General features: G+C 41.8%; 1 protein-coding gene across 5 annotated transcripts in view; it reads right to left on the bottom strand.

Annotated features, from left to right (window-relative positions):
• The window catches only part of PDHX (pyruvate dehydrogenase complex component X), a 76633-nt gene that overhangs the window by 31216 nt on the left and 28021 nt on the right, over positions 1 to 17396 (bottom strand). For all 5 annotated transcript variants that reach the window (XM_051622223.1, XM_051622227.1, XM_051622226.1 and 2 more), the window contains exons 5-7: positions 9081 to 9179; positions 2806 to 2989; positions 1152 to 1299 (exon numbers count right to left, since the gene is read on the bottom strand). In XM_051622223.1, coding sequence (XP_051478183.1) covers positions 1152 to 1299; positions 2806 to 2989; positions 9081 to 9179 — 431 coding nt within the window. The remainder of the gene's footprint in view (positions 1 to 1151; positions 1300 to 2805; positions 2990 to 9080; positions 9180 to 17396) is intronic.

Here is a 17396-nt window from a genome sequence, read left to right as displayed (position 1 = left end):
GTTACCCCTCATCCTATCAATGCATACCCCTGTAAAAACTCCCTACCTAGCCTTCATGTCGGCCACCTTCAGGTAGTGGAAGGCAGCTATTAGCCTTCTCTTCTTCAGGCTGAACAAGTCCAACTCTCACAGCCTGTTATATATACTTTGTTGAATTAAGATTTTGGGACAAGATTATAATCTGCATAGTTAATTTTGAAACTATTAAAACACCCTATTGTACAATACCCTTGGCTGATTTTAGCAAAAACAAAGCAATCTTTGATTATGACCTTAGACTTCAGTAACTTTTTCTAAATAAGTTACTTCTGTGAATAAAAGTGGAGACAAAAAGGGAAAAATTTGTAATCTTATACATAAACATTTCTGTATAAATGAGACACAATGGACATACTATGAAAACCAGGATTTACACATTGAGATTTATAGCTTTTAATCCAGTTCTCTATGTATATTTTAAAATAATTGAGTTTTCTGTGGAGCAGTTTTCTGTTTCAACAGCTTAATATAGCTTTAAGTATACAAATAATCTTAAGTGAAAGTGATAATCCTGCCTCCTTCACATTAATACTGTTACCTTGCTTTCAAGAGGAATTTGCCATGCATTGGCTGGCATGTGTTAAAAAACTCGCTTTCTTTCCTCACCATGGATAAAGCCATTCTCATACAGAATTTAAGAGGCTGCATTAGCTTTTCTCTTCCAGTTACTTCAACAAAGCAGCCAGCAAAACTAAATATTAACATTGTACCTAGAAGGACAGAGCATGAGTGTATTTTAATTTGAAGCTTCCTCTATTATCTTTCACATGAATAATTTGAGATTTTAACCACTGAGAAGCTAAATATTATGACATCTGGATGGAAGAAAACAAAAAACTACTAAAAAATGCAGTTCTTCATTAAATTGCAGTTGTCTACAGTGTTGTGTTAATTGGCAAAGTAATACCTCTTTCTTCCTATATCTTGCTAACTTGTCCAATTCACTAATCACAGGGAAATACAGGTTGAATCCAACATACAAAATATTGAAAAAGTTTACTTGAATGCATAGTGTTCTGCCTATTTTTATAAACCTCCTAGGGAAGGTGATGTAAGCAAAACAAACAATGCATTAGTACCACATGTTAAAATAAATCAATTTAATCACTAACCTTTGGCCAAATCTTTTCTTAATTTCAAAATAGCATCAATGTCACAATCAGCAGCAGCATATGCATGAGGTATAGTAGCTTTAGACTCTGTTAATCTCTTAGCAATAACTCTTCGGATGTTGCTAGCGGGGATTTCTGTGAACGTGCCCTGAAAGAAATCATATGCTGCATATTAAAAACCAAGAGAGCAAACACACTTTCTCTTTGCTGAAACAGGACTCCAGCATCGATGCACTGTCACTTAAGACACCTGCTCACTTAAAATATCCCCTAGATATCAAAAAGTGATACATTCTAACAATGTGATTCTAATTAGTATGATTAAGACTGAGTGTTCCAGTCTATTCCACTTAACTTGGATCAATACAACAGGTCTTATAGAATAAAGACAGTTTCACTTTACACTACGGAATTAATCCTACTATTCTGGCAGACTGCCTAAAAAAATTCAAAATATTCAGGCATTATTCTCAGCCGGAGTATACAAGCACTGTTCCATCTGTCAGACATGGCATATTGTTCAGAATATGCTTAGTTTCATCTAAATAGAATGTTTCCTCAATAAGCTACTGTTTTTTTAGTTTCCTGAGTGGTTCCTCAGACAGGCTTCACTGTGTATGTTTTCTGTTGTTATTCTCTGTCCTTCCAGATATATTCAGTAATGTTTCAATGCAGATGTTTTCCCAACTTCTCAATAGAAGCAAGTCAACTTCAAGAAATTGTTTGAATTATCAGTGACTACAAAAAGCAAGAAAATAAGCGAGTCTGTAAAATATTATTTTGTATACTTAATCTATAGCATACTTACTACATAATGACTAGTACTCAACACACACATTGCATTATCTATTTTCTGGTGCAATCATAGAAACATTTTGTTTCAATAATGGAAAAATAACTAGGTTTGAGCTTTCGTGCTTTGTTTGGCTCTTCCTACAATGGAAGGAAAAAAAAAAAAAGCAGCACTTTTGGAGTATTATTAATTGTAGCTACATTGTAAACTTCATCCTGTAAAGACACTTCAAATTTAGTTCTAGACCCAGAACGGTTTTCCCCCCAATTTTTCAAAAAAGCTTTTCATTTTCTACTAAAATTTCAGCACCGGCATTTGTTTTTTTTTTAAAAAAATCTGTTATTTCTAACACTGTTGATGTAGAAACTGTATTTAGGTACCGCAGTGAGCAAAATTACTCTTCAAAGCAACCACTAAGCCCTTCCTCACTTCTTGAACCAAGTACAGCAAAAATAAATCAGGATTCAAGTCTCTCTGAGTTTGAAAATACACATTTATGTAATGATCCTGAATGAAAGGGTGTATGACACCAAACTAGTGGCATTTTCAGTCTGGGGACTAAAATTAAACTGCTGCCTCTCTGACTTTCCCCTCTCTGATTTTTCCAGGGCCTGCGATGTAAATTTTTTTCATGGCTTCAATTTACATGTTACACAAAGTAGTCTGTAGACCATAATTTCAACAGCTCTGCAGTTTGAACTGCTTTACAATCACTCAAACATACTAAAAACATGCCTGTGCTTGGCATACAAGTGGCCTTAGTTTCCTTCATCTCTCCAGTTCTGGAATATGTCATATAGCTACTTAGGTAGCCATGGCAATATTTAGCTGTAGTAATATTGAGAATTTAAGATATGATACCAGTGCAGGAGGTTGTCCCAGTGTGGAAACTGGTGGAACTGCTGGCCTTGGATAAGCAGAAGTCACCACTGTTGCTTGCAAAGCAGAAAGTATTGCAGTAGGCTGGGGAGGAGCTGGAGAAACGATAGGTTTCAGTTCACTGGGTTTGCCCTTCTGCTTCTCTTGCAAAAGTTTGAGAGCATCCCTGGTGATTAAACACAGTGAAATATCGACAACAAAGAAACTATTTAAAAAATTCCCAAAGTATTACTATTTGATAGCTTATTTTAATTACTTAGCCACTTCCATGTATTTAAATTTCTGTTGATAAACCAAACATTAAGAAGATTATTAACTGATATGGATTACATTAATCAACCCTAATTACAAGTGTACAAGGTAACTCGTGAATTGCACTAACGGTTCTTCTAAATAAGATATCAAACTTAGTCAAGCCATAAAGTCTCAAAAAAAGCTGTTTCATCTGTTATATTTGTAATAATTTGAATTTAATACAACTTTGTGCTCATCAAAAACTGAGTAGTACATTTATCATTCATTTTTCTGTACCTTTCTGACATAAATATGCACAAACCGATGTAGATAGTATACAAGTCCACACTTCGTAAGCAAGCTGAAAGACAGCACCGCTCTAAAGAACCAAAGGCAAAAACTGAGTAATATCTAACAGTCCCAGGTGTGGCTGAATCTCATCTACTCTGTAAGCATTTGCCCAGGGTCTTCATACCGATATAGCTATTACTACAGAAGTTCCCTCTTGTGGGCACAGTATGACACACATTTAAGCTATAATACTACATTTCCACTAGGTGTACTGTATTTAAAAAGCAAAAAGCTAAAAATAAGCACATGAGGCTAATCAGAAAAGACTGCATTTACAGGACCACTGCCAATTGCAAGGGAAATAAGCTATAATAAAATAGTTGTTTTGCAGCTGAAACTGCAACTATACTAGCAAGTTGTTAAAAGAACTGTATCAGCCATACATCTCCTCTCTTTATGCTTCCAATCTGATAACAGAAGTCTGTACCATACACCCTAAACTTCTATCACTTCATTAAGACATCCCTCACAGCATGTATGCAAAAATTACTTCAGAGTTTTAATCTGACAGTCGTAAGACAATTGGCTCAGTATATTTCATGGTGGAGGTCTGCTACAGGCCACCAGATCAGGATGGCCAAGCAGATGAGGCTCTCTACAGGCAGATAGGAGCAGCTTTGCATTCACAGGCCCTGGTCTTCAAGGGGGATTTCAAACACCACAGTATCTGCTCGAGGGACAACACAGCAAGGCACCAGCAATCCAGGAAGTTCCTGGAGTGCACTGATGAAAACTTCCTCCTCCAAATGGTAGAGGAACCAACAAGAAAACGTGCTTTGCTGCACCTTGTTATCACCAACAGAGACAGGCTGATTGATGGTGGAATACTTAATAGGATACTAGGCTGTAGCAACCATGACATGGTCAAATTCAGAATCCTTAGGGCAGCAAGGCAGGAGTGAAGCAAGCTCAGTACCCTTGAATTCAAGAGAATAGATTTTGGTCTCTTCAAGAATCTGCTTGGTAGGGTACCATGGGACAAAACCCTGGAGGGAAGGGGAGACCAGGAAAGCTGGTCCATATTCAAGGAACACTTCCTCTATGCCCAAGAGCTATGTGTCCTAACAAAGAGGAAGGCAGGTAGGAGAGCCCTGAGGCCTGTATGGATGAGCAAGGAGCTTCTGGACACAGCTAAATGTAAAAACAAGGTATACAGAGAGTGGAAGCAGGGCCAGGTATCCTGGTTGAGTATAGAGAAGTTGTCAGAGAAGCAAGAGGTCAGGTAAGGAAGGCCAAAGCACAGAGATCTAGACCTGGCCAGGGATGTTAAGAATAATAAGAAAGGTTTCTACAGGTATGTCAGCAATAGGAGGAAGATGAGGGAAACTCTGGGTCCACTTCAGAAGGAAATTGGAGACCTGGCCATGCAGGACATAGAGAAGGTTGATGTACTCAATTACTACTTTGCCACAGTCTTCACCAGCAAAATCTCTGGTCACACCATCCAAGTTAGAGAAGGCAAAGGCATGAACTGTGAAAAGGAAGATGTCCCCACTGTAGGAGAAGAGCAAGTTCATGACCAGCTGAAGGACCTGAAGTTGCACAAGTCTATGAGACCTGATGGGATTCATCCATGCACCCTAAGGAACTGGCTAATGAAGTTGCAAAGCCGTTTTCCATCATATTTGAGAAATCATTGCAGTCTGGTGAAATTCCCACTGCCTCGAAGAGGGGAAACATAATCCCCATTTTCAAAAAGGGAAAAAAGGAAGACCCAGGGAACTATAGACCAGTCAGTCCCACCCCTGTGCCCAGCAAGATGTTGGAGCAGATCCTCCTGAAGGCTCTGCTAAGGCATGTGGAAAACAAAGGGGTGATTGGTGACAACAAACATGGCTTTACCAAGGGCAAATCCTGCCTGACTTATTCGGTGGCCTTCCACAATGGGGTCACGGTATCAGTGGACAAAGGAAGAGCAACTGACGGCAACTACCTGGACAAAGCCTTCGACACTATCCCACACGACATCCTGGTATCACAACTGGAACAGTACAGATTCAGTGGATGGACCACTCATTGGGTATGAAACTGGCTGGATGGTCACACTCAAAGAGTTGTGATCAACAGATTGTTGTCCAGACAAAGACCTGTGACAAGTCGTGTTTCCCAAGGGTCAGTACTCAGACTGGTGCTATTTAACATCTTAGTCAGCAACATGGACAGTGGAATCAAGTGCACCCTGAGCAAGTTTGCTAACGACACCAAAGTGTGTGATGAGGTTGACACACTGAAGGGAAGGGATGCCACCCAGAGGCACCCTGACAGGCTTGAGAAGTGCGCTTATGCAAACTGCATGAAGTTCAACAAGGCTAAGTGCAAGTTCCTGCACCTGGGTAGGGGCAATCCCAAGCACAAATACAGGCTGGGTGGAGAACGAATCAAAAACAGTCTGGAGGAGAAGGACTTGGGAGTGATGGTGGACAAGAAGCTCAGCATGAGCCAGCAATGTGTGCTTGCAGCCTAGAAAGCCAACCATGTCCTGGGATGCATCAAAATAAGTGCAGGCAGTAGGTCAAGGGAGGTGATTCTCCCCCTTTATTCGGCTTTTGTGAGACCCCACCTGGAGTACCGTGTCCAGTTCTGGAGCCCTCAACACAGAAAGGACATGAAGTTCTGGAGTGAGTCCAGAGGAGGGCCACAAAGCTGATCCAAGGGCTGGAGCACCTCTCCTACAAGAACAGGCTGAGAGAGTTGGGGCTGTTCAGCCTGGAGTAGAGAAGGCTCTGGGGAGGCCTTACAGTGGCTTTCCAGTGCCTGAAAGTAGCCTACAGGAAAGCTGGGGTGGGACTTTTTACAAGGGCTTGTAGTGAGAGGACAAGAGGTAATGGATCAAAACTGGAAGAGGGGGGATTTAAGTTAGACGTGAGGAGGAAATTCTTTAGTGTGAGGGTGGTGAGTCACTGAACAGGTTGCCCAGGGAAGCTGTGGAAGCCCATCCCTGGAAGTGTTCCAGACCAGGCTGGATGGGGCCCTGAGCAACCAGGGAGGTTGTGGGAGGTGTACCTGCCCATGCAGAGGGGTTGGAACTAGATGATCTTTAAGGTCCCTTCTACCTTAAACCATTCTACTATTCTATTCTAATAAATAAAATAAAGCTTTTGTATCTTCTGTATTTTGAAGCTTATGAAATGCTTTAAAATTACTTCCATACATTATGCAAAAGACAAAAAAACAGATAGTCCTACCTATCAAAGCAAAGTCAAAATGCTTTAATAATTTTGGTACATTTTAGGGTGTCGACTGAAAAATGTATTGACAAAATTGTGCTTATTTTTAGAACAGAAGATTCAATAAGGAGTTTTGAAACTCACACATGAGCATGATATATAAATAGATATTAATTATACCTATAAAATAACATTTCATATAAATGTATCTTTTATATATTATATAAATATTCTATACATATATACAAACATAACTTCCACCCCACTAATTCTACAGTTTAACTGATTAAGAAAAGTAGGTACAGCAACATTATGAGTGTCATGGGTGCAAAACTGCAAGGTAGAGTTGGAGGAAAACCAAAGTAATTCAAATTAAACAGATTTAAGTAAAAGTAAGGCAAATAAGTATTATACGAGAACTGAAAATAGAAGGGTTGGACACAACTTTCCAACTACTCTATAAATAGTCTCTATCAACATAGGAGTTTTTCTGGTTTGAGCCAGGACTGAATCAATTTTCTTTCTAGGTAAGTCTTTCCTAAGTAACTGTACCATCCCCTACAAGGGAAGTGGGCCATATTGCAGCCATTAGTGGGCCAAAGTGAGCCACACTGGGAAAAAGTGGCAAAAGCACTCTATAGTGACTGGCCCAGATGCTGTGCATCCTTGGCATGGAAGACCTCTAGAGAATATATTTTAAGGACTCAAAAGGTTATTGGTGGGCCTTTGGTATAGTAGCTGTGGAGACTGAGGACACTGTATGTCTGTCAAAGGACTCTTTCGTTGTTGGCTTGCTGAAAGTCAACCAACACCAGGTGCCAATGGCTACTTCAATGGTGCACTGACAACAGTATCACATGAACCAAGAGTCTGTGATCCTCAATCCATAAGCTAATCAGACAACTGGAAAGACAAGTGATCAGCAGGACTCGTTCATCCTTCAACAGTTTTATATGGCCAGTGTGAAAGCCTAACGGAGAATGCAGACTAACAGTAGACTACTGTGGCCTGAATGAGATTATACCACCGCTTCTGCACAACACAAGCTGGAACTTCAACATGAACTGGTGTCAAAGGCATGTTGGCAAGCCTCACTTGTCAGACACTCAGGTGAATCCCATCCAGTCCCATAGACTTATGAATGTTTAGATGCCATAGCAGGTCATTAAATACTTCCTCCTGGATTATGAGGATGTTGTTCTGCTCTCCGTCCTTACCTTGCAGCTCAGGAGGCTGGATGCCTGGGAGCATCCATAAGTCACTCAGGTATAAAGCATGGAATGTATTTTAACCGTAGTCTCAAAGTAGCAAAATAAATACTTTCCTTAATATCTGTAACAGCTCTCTAAAAAACCTGCAAACATTTCATTTTAAACTCAACATAATAGCAGAGCCTGTAGGCATCTGAAAGATGAACACTATTTCAAAAGAATGGTTAAAAAAAACCCAGACAGTCTTGTGCCATGAAATGACATTTTGAAGTAAAACTTTTTGCATGGAAAAAGAGCAGCTTTGAAAAAAGGATTATTTTGTTAGATAATTCTCATAGGTACATAAAAAACTTTGCTACATCTCCAAGACAATTAGGGAATGTTAATTAGGTAGCTCAAAGTCCAAGATGGTTTCCATCCGCTATAACCTAGTAACATACCATAAATTACCATCACACTTACACAACTAAGAAAAAACTATCTCTGATAATTTGCTACTATATCAGGTATTACATCTGTTCAACTCCTTATTTCACCTCAACTCAGCCAAAGGCCATACAAAAAAGAGCTTTGAAAAAACAGCAGACTTCCACTGTCTGCTTCTCTGGATTCACTTTCAAGTTACACTGACCCTTAAGTGCCAATCATTACATCAGAATACTCAAAAAGTATAGTAAACTACTAGAAGCCTGATCATAACAAACAACAGGTTTGTAAACATTCAAAGACAGGGAAACAAACAAGATGGAAGAAAAAAAGAAGTCTGGATTTCTTTCTGCTTTTTCTTCACTGCTTTTCCCATCCTAATAAAAAAAAAGGGGAGCAAATTAAATTCTGACAGACTTAATAACTGAACTCTGAAAGAAGCTAAGTGAAAGAAGCAAAAGATCTGAGCTTCCTAAAGAAAAACAGCTGAAGAAAACAGGCCACTGGTATTTTATTTTGGCTCAGAATACACCTATGAGCAGCAAAATTATTGAGATCCATGATGGTAGCTAACAGTGCTGCCTGGGAGCTGAGAGTCAACATTCAGCTTAGCTGCAGGAAATGTGATAGCAGTACTACACAGACTGATAAAAAAAATTATTTTTTATTAATTGAAGTCTTCTTACAATATTTCCTAAGCTACTCTCCATATCTTCTCAACTAGTTTTTCAATTTTAATTAAGTCATTACAACATAGAAAGAACTGGAACAGAAAGTTGGGTTTTTAAATAAACAGACTTTTCAAGTTCGCGGAGATCGCTCCACTTACAAAGGAAAAAATAATAACTTTACTGAAATATCCACATACTCTTTAGTGAAGATTCCTCGTGGCCCAGAAGGTGTAATATTGTTTGGATCTAATCCATGCGTCTCCAGAATGTTCCGAGCTGCAGGACTTAAGCGAACCCTAAAGAAATGAGGAGAAAAATAAACTATTTTTAAAGTATAATTAACTTATTTAATTTAATGTATAACAAGTGAAACCATATAATGTATGCTCTATTCCAGAAGCAAGATCTGGGGAAGAAAACCGATTTCTGTACAAAGGCTGTGATTCTAACACTAAAGTCAGACTGTGCCCCTTCACCAAGCTTTAAAACGAAGTTGAATTTAAAAATACAATAGCAAATTTAAATAGAGCAAAATAAAGATGAAGGTTGCTCACCTCTGTTATTTGTTCGGCTAGCTGTAATTTCATAATTAATGCAGCTTAATTCTAATTATAACATTACCTTTGCCCTAGTTTCAATTTTATTTTATATGATTGGTTTAATTAAATGGCTACTATTTTGAAAAGCAGAAGCTATACAGATGTAGTTGAAAAATTCAGTTTCTGTTAGAGAAGATGAAATATTAAGCCCTCCCACACTCAAAGATTTTAACCAGTATATATCCAAGATATACTATAATGCTAGTAAACCTGTACCTGCTATCTTGACCTAGGATGGGGCATGCTCAATAGTAACACTTCTGCTTGAAAACAGAAAGAATGATCCACTATAAAGCACAGTATATAGCTATAGAACACCCAGTACACTTTAGAATTATTTGTTTTATGAAAGGATGAAAAAACCCACAACATGTAGAAAAGATACTTCAGAATTCTTAGATACAAAAGCATCAGCATTTTCATAAAATATTATATTTGATTTCAAGTCTTTCCACAAAATGTTCATTTTTTCCTAAAGGAGACTATATTTGCACCACATTGAGCCCTTGCCAAAAAAAAAAAAACAAACCACAATTGCTTCAATCCAAAGATGTTGATGCATTTCTAATTAAAAGTTGCAGTGAAACAGACACATTTTTTATGTTCTTTGGTACTGAACTGCAAGACTTAATCCTTTCAAGGATCCTTTCCTTGGATCATCCTTCTACTACAGGTAACATTCAGTCAATGATCTCAACTTTTTGTCTTCCACTTTGCATGAGCGGAGTCTAAATGGTAACAGACAAAGCAAACACAGCAAAGAAAAGGTAATGAGGTTTTTTTTAAAAAAAATCCAAATTCCATGTTATAATTTGAGAGGTCCCAGGCTAATTTTATGTAACTGATACAAGGACCCAGACACAGGGTCTTTAGGACCCTGCAGGATCCAGGAGAGGCAGAACAGAGAGGAGTCAGTATTCCATCCCATTTCCTGCCATACTCTATGAAAGCCAGGAGGAATGGAAGCCCAGACTCCTCTTCCTGCTTGCCTTTGCGGCTTGGAGAGAGGCTCCTGTTTTGTTGTCAACTCACCATGTGCTTTGCAGGATCTGAATTCATCAGGTGCTGGGAACCCCTCTCCTCCCAAGTTAGCCCTGCCACAAGGGATCCTTATACACATCTCTGTGTTCATCAAGACTGGGTCTTGAATATATTTGTTCCCCATCACAGTGTTATTTCCTTTCATTGTTTCAGTAAACCTGTTCCAGTTTTATTCTCCAACCTTTAAGTTTCTCTTCCTTATTTTCCCCTTTATATTCCTTTGGGATGGTGGAGGGGGGGGTAACAGAGAGCAATGCTACTTCTGGTTTTGGTTCACCCTGATCACTAAATGAAAACAGAATAGTTGGTGCCCAACATGGGACGTAAATTAAAAGTTTTCCTTTTTATTGAAAATATTGGAAGATTGGAAATTGAAACAAATAATGTTCATAATGGCGTTTCTGAAAGACCTGTTATATCATGTCTTTTTGGACTCCACCTTAAATTTACTACTGTCCTATCTCCTACATATGTTACTTTACTATTTCTTTCAGACACTGACTTCTGTGGGGATGAGCTGGGTTAAGAATTTGACTGGGGAGTCTGGGGGCTACTTTATGAACCTTGGCATTATGAAAAATTATTCTGTTCCCTTCTCTGGTGAGCTCAGTTTGTGAGAATTTGGAGGGCCCAAGAATGACTATTATTATCTGATTTTGTCACTGCTGTGCCTGAGTATCTGCCAGGTTCACTGTTCATTGTTAAAAATTTGCATGGGAAAACTGCCGCTTTAAGCACCCTGCAGCCCCTCCCAGTGCTACGAACTTGCAGCAGGACACTCCATCTCAGTGTGCCAGCCTCAGTTTTCTTTTGTGATTCAATTACTCTCTGTCTCTCAGTTTTATCGTCCCAGGCCTGGAGTGGAAAGATTTCCATGGGAAAGGAAAGGTCGTAGGAAGCTCTAAACTGGTAACAACCTTGGAAGCACAAACAGAGGCCAAGTTGATGTTCATAACACCAGCTGCTCTCCAGTGTTGAAAAACACACAGTCCAGCCTAGCCACAGCTAGGCCAAAACAGAGACAAAATAAGAACAAACATAAAGGGTTTGGTTGGTGAGAAGAGGGCCTTCTTGGCTTTTCCACTGTTTTCCTTTTATTCTCCAATGAGAAATTCTGCAGGTACAGCTAAACAGTTAACTGACAGCAGTCAACTCACTTTACTCTACGAAAGCCTGGACCCATCCATCCCTGATCACAGAGACTCCCATACACTTTCACTAGGAGGTGTGCTAGACCTTCTCCTCTCCAGCAGGGATACCTGCTTGAATGATCACTCTGACTACGAGGAACGAGACAACGTAGACCTGGCTGTAGTCATAATAGGGTGAAAGGTATCAACTCCCTGTATCTTTATTAGCCAATTTTAAATATTAATAAATCTTTCACTGTTAAGTTCTAGAACTTTATGACCTTAGGTTCATTTTTTTAGATAATTGCAATCATTGTATGATCACCTTGTCTAGGTATTATTTTAATAATTGGTTTAGATAAGGCCTATTGATAAGTTGCTAGCATTTACATGGCTAACCTGACTATCAGTTGTGCATTTTACTGTTATGATACCTTTTTGTATTAGTCCTCTAACATTCTGTTCTGCTACCCTAGTATCTCAACATACATACAATCTGGTTATGCTTTATTTTGGCGTTGGGTGGTTAAGACTTTATTGCTGTTTGCAATAAATGTCGTTCTGTGCATATATATATATCTCATCTGCTGTCTTGCCCGGTTTGGGACAGAGCTGCAGATGCCCTGTGCTCTGGAGCCAGCGGGAACTGCAGCAACAAGCAACATCACCCCACTCAGTCCAAACCAGCCCTTGTAGCTGCAGAACCTGCAGAAACATTTAAAGAAGTCAGACTGCCTGGGGAGGGATGATGACTCAGAGACAGAGTGGAAAATCCTAGTCAGAGAGTCAGCCTGAGGCAGGAACAACACAGGATAGAGATTCAGACCCCTAGATGATTGTTCAGTCTATGTCTCTGAAAGAGTTACGAAATTTAAGAAAGGATTATGCTCATAATGAGGGCAAGTTACTGACTTCGTGGCTACTATGGTGTTGGGACAATGGATCTCATATGATAGATCTTGAGGGCAGAGAGGCTCAGCAATTGGGATTGTTAGCCAGAGATGGAGGCATAATCAAAATCGTTGGGAGAAAAAACAGCACTTGCAGTCTCTAGAAACATCTTTAACAGCTGTAAAAAGCCAGTATCCCACAGGGAGGGTATCAAACGTCACCATGGTAAATGGAAAATCATGGAGAGAGGCATCAAATATCTGAGAGAGCTGGCAGTCCAGTAGCTCACGTATGGTGATCAGACAACACCTGCAGACCCTGATGAGCTGCCATGTAGGAGGCCTCTGTTGACACAGAGTGCCCCTCCTATATATTCCCACATTTTGGAAGGAAAGATCTTTGGGGTAGGTGACAAAACACCACTGACTTTCAATGAATTTGTGAACCAACTAAGGCAATATGAAGACACTGCCTCTAACCCCATACATTCTTGTGTCTCAGCTGTGGAAAAACTGGCTGAGGAGTGCAGAACCTCTTACGAGGGGCTGCGTGATAAGTTATCCAAGATGGAGAGGGAGAAAAACTCCCTTTTCTTATCCAGAATGGATTCATGTATCAGCAACTGGAACACATGCCTTCCTACGAGTCCAGCTCAGGGTAGCCAGAATTCACCACAAGGTTCTCTGTGGTTTACCATGTATGACCATGGTGAAGATATGAATATGTGGCACTGCAAATCCACCACTGCTCTGTGTGCAAGAGTATGGGAGCTCCATAGTGATGCCACTAGAGATAATGGTCCCAGAATTATGGCTGGTCCAGTCTCCCAAGAAATATCTGCTGGCCCAAGTAGATGGGTGTCTGTGAGGGTCGGTACCCCTCCCCTCTCTGGAACAACTGACTGCCTCGTGGAGCAGTGACCTAAACTGCTCAAAATGGCTGCTCCTCGGGCTCCCTGTCTTCCGGTTCCTCAGGGACTAAACAACTTGCCTTTCATAACAGGGAAGATAGGCTGCAGGCAGAAATTCTGTGGCAGGAAAACTGCAACATTGTTGCTGGTCCACCCAGGGAGTTCTGGCACTCTGATTGGATGGCTCGAAGAAGGGAGTGAGGAACCAATTAGAGAGTCTAAAGTATAACGTAGCAAGATAGAAAAGCAGCTCCGGACAGACTGCTGCAGCTGCTTTTGCCTTTTGGCTCGGACTGCTTGCTTGCTGCTTCTCCCTTTCTGATTGCCTTTGAATACTTTGTTGCTGCTGACTGCGGAGGGCCTGCTGCTTCTGGGCCTGTGGCTAGGACTGAGACTGCTGCTGCTCTGCACTGCTGCCAAAGAGCTGGAGAAGAAGAAGAGGATGCTGCACTGCTGCCAAAGAGCGGGAGAAGAAGAAGAGGATCCTCCTTCCAAGAACACACCCTACATCCCCTTATAGACAGATGATGAGTCAGGACCTCCTCCATCGCAACCCACCCTGTCCTCACTGCACATGGTCCTGCCACCATGCAGGTGAAACAAGACTGGCTGTGAAGACCAATCATTCAGCAGACTGTCTCTGGAGCATGGTAAAGGATTTACTTTATAAACCGTTCTCCCCCACTTTCCTGGCCAACATACACACACATATCTCATGACCCCACAGAGGGGAAAAGTCAGCGTTGGGCCTGACCTTCATTTCTTCCTCCTCTCATCAATTCTCCTAATCTACACCCCCCCACACAAGTACCGTTGGGTAGGAAACAGTAATTGCTGGAGTACTACCCCAGGTTTCTTTTGTTATCCCTTATTGTTCTCCACCGTTACTGAACCTTTCCCTAAATTCTGTTAAATCCCTTAAATAAACCTCTTAATTTGTAAATCTTAATTTCAGCATCAACTGCATTTATTGTGAGCGTGGTGAAGGTTGGCTGCTTTCCCATTCTAAAAGTCGGCACTGCAGTTGGCTGCTACCTCCTGAGAGAGGCAGACGCCATGTGCAGACCCTCGGTCCCTTCAAATTTCTCCAAAAGGGAGAATAGAGTTGGATTGTGACAGCGTCCAACCAAAATGTGAGTAGAGGAAGTTAACTACGTCAGTCTGGCATGCCACAAAAACCCCTCTGTTGATTGTGAGTGCTCTTCTCAATATTTCAGGTAGTTGTAGAGAGCAGTGAAGTCTCCCCTCAGCCTCTTCTTCTCCAAACTAAACAATCCTAGTTCCCTCAGCCTCTCATGATAGGACTTGTTCTCCACCCTCTTCACCATCTTGGCTGTCCTTCTCTAAGCTCGCTCAAGCAACTCAATGTCTTTCCCGTAGTGAGGTGCCCAGAAATAAACACAGTAGTCAAGATGTGGCCTCAGCAGGGTCAAGCACAGGGGCACAATCACCTCCCTTCTCCAGATGGCCACGCTCCTTCTGATACAAACCAGGATGCTGTTGGCCTTCTTGACATCCTGGCAACACTGTTGGCTCATATTCAGCCTGCTGTCAACCAACACCTCCAGGTCCTTTTATTCCAGGCAGCTTTCTAGTCACTCTTCACCAAGTCTGCAGTGATGCCTGGGGTCGCTGTGACCAAAGAGCAGGACTCATCACAAGGCCTTGCTGAATTTCATACACTTGGACTCAGCCCATTGATGCAACCTGTCCAGATTCATCAGCAGTTTCCTATCCTCGAGTAGATCAAAACTCCCATCCAACTTGGTGTCATCTACGAACTTGTCAAGGAAGCACTCAATCTCCTCATCTAGATCATTAATAAAGATATTGAACGAGACTGGCCCCAAAACTGAGCCCTGAGGGACACAACTAGTGATGGGCCACAAACTGGATTTAACTCTGTTGACTAAAAATCTCTGAGCCCAGGCTTACAGCAAGTTTTTAAGCCAGCTTCTCTAGTGGAATGCTGTAGAAGGTGTCAAAGGCTTTACTAAAATCCAAGTAGACAACATCCACAGCTCCTTCCTCATCCACTAAGCGGGTCACCTGGTCACAGAAGAAAATTGATTTGGTCAAGAAGGACCTGCTGTTCCTGAATCCATGCTGGCTAGGCCTGATCCCCTGGCTGTCCTGCATTTGCCATGTGAGCACACTCAGGATGAACCTCTCCATGATTTTCCCCACCACTGAGGTCAGGCTGACAGGGCTGTAGTTCCCTGAATCCCCTTTCTGGCTCTTCTTGTAGATGGGCGTCATGTTGGCAAGCCTCCAGGCATCAAGGACTTCCCCTGTTGACCAACACTGTTGATAAATGATGGAGAGAGGCTTGGCAAGGTCCTCTGCCAGCTCCCTCAGTACGCTCAGGTGAATCCTATCTGGCCCCATAGACTTGTGAGTGTCTAGGTGCCATAGCAGGTCATTAAATACTTCCTCATGGATTATGGGGGCTTTGTTCTGCTCTCCATCCCTAGCTTCCAGCTCAGGGGGCAGAATACCCTGGGGTATTACAGCTGTTAAAGACGGACAAAAAAGAGGCATTTAGTATCTCAGCCTTTTCCTTGTCCTTGGTTGCAATGTTCCACCCTGCATCCAATGGATGCAGATTCTCCCTGGCTCTCTTTTTATTGTCCACACATTTGTAAAAACTATTCTTATTGGCCCTTATGACAGTGGCCAGATTGAGCTCCAGCTAGGCTTTTGCCTTTCTAATTTTATCTCTGTATGACCTAATGAGATCTGTACTGTACTGTACTGTACTCATCTTGAGTTGCCCACCCCTCATTCCAAAGGTGGTAAAATCTCATTTTTTTCCTGAATCCCAGCAAGAGCTCCCTATTCAGTTAGGTCAGTTGTCCTCCCCGCCATTTTGTCTTATGGCATACGGGGACAGCCTGCTCCTGTGCTTTTAAGTTTTCCTTCTTGAAGAGCGTCCAGCCTTCCTGAACCCCTTCAGGACTGTCTCCCACAGGACTCTCTCAACCACTGTCCTAAACAGGCTGAAGTCTGCACTCTGGAAGTCCCTGGTGGAGGTTTTGGTGACCCCTCTTCCTTAATTAACTAAAAACTGAGAATGTTACCATTTCATGGTTGCTAAGCCCAAGATGGCCTCTGACTACCAAATCCTCCACCAGTCCTTCCCCGTTTGTGGACAGCAGAACTAGTGAGGCACCTCCTCTGGTAGGCTCACTGTGTCAGGAAGGTATCTTCCATACAGTCGAGGAACCTCCCAGTCTGTTTCCTCTCAGCTATCTTATGATTCCAGCAGATGTCTGGAACCAGAACAAGGGCTAGCGATTGTGAGACCTCTGCCAGCCGCTTGTAGAATGCTTCATCTACCTCCCCATCTTGGTTGGGTAGCCTGTAACAGACTCCCAACAGGATATCTGCATTACTCACCTTCCCCCTCTCCTTACCCATAAACACCCAAATCTATCTGCACTATCATCAAGCTCTAGGCACTCAAGACACTCCCTAACATACAGAGCCACCCCACCACCTCTTTCCCTGTCTATCCTTTTTGAAGAGTTTATAGCCATCTGTTGCAACACTCGGGTCAGAAGAGTAGTCTCACCATGTTTCTGTGATTGTAACTACATTGTAGCTGTCTTGCCACACAATGGCTTCTAGCTCTTCCTGTTTGTTGCCCATGCTGCGTGCATTGGTGTAGATGTCCTTGAGCTGGACTATCGGTTCCACCCCTAACATTGCCATGCCACCCCTAGTCTCATCTCTAGTTGGCCTGGTTTTATCTCCTTCCCTCTTCAAACCTAGAACTCTCAATGAGCTCTGCCAACTGCTGGTCAAGATTCCTTTTTCCCCTTGTGGATAGTTCTACTCCATCCCTCGTCAGCAGGCTGGTGTGACGTAAACATCCCCATGATCAAACAACCCAAAATTCAGCTGATGGCACCAGCATGTGTTGATCAGGTGTGCCTTCCT

This window comes from Apus apus, chromosome 5 (genome assembly GCF_020740795.1).
Source record: "Apus apus isolate bApuApu2 chromosome 5, bApuApu2.pri.cur, whole genome shotgun sequence".
Classification (NCBI taxonomy): Eukaryota; Metazoa; Chordata; class Aves; order Apodiformes; family Apodidae; genus Apus; species Apus apus.
This window is presented reverse-complemented; position numbering and strand designations above follow the sequence as displayed.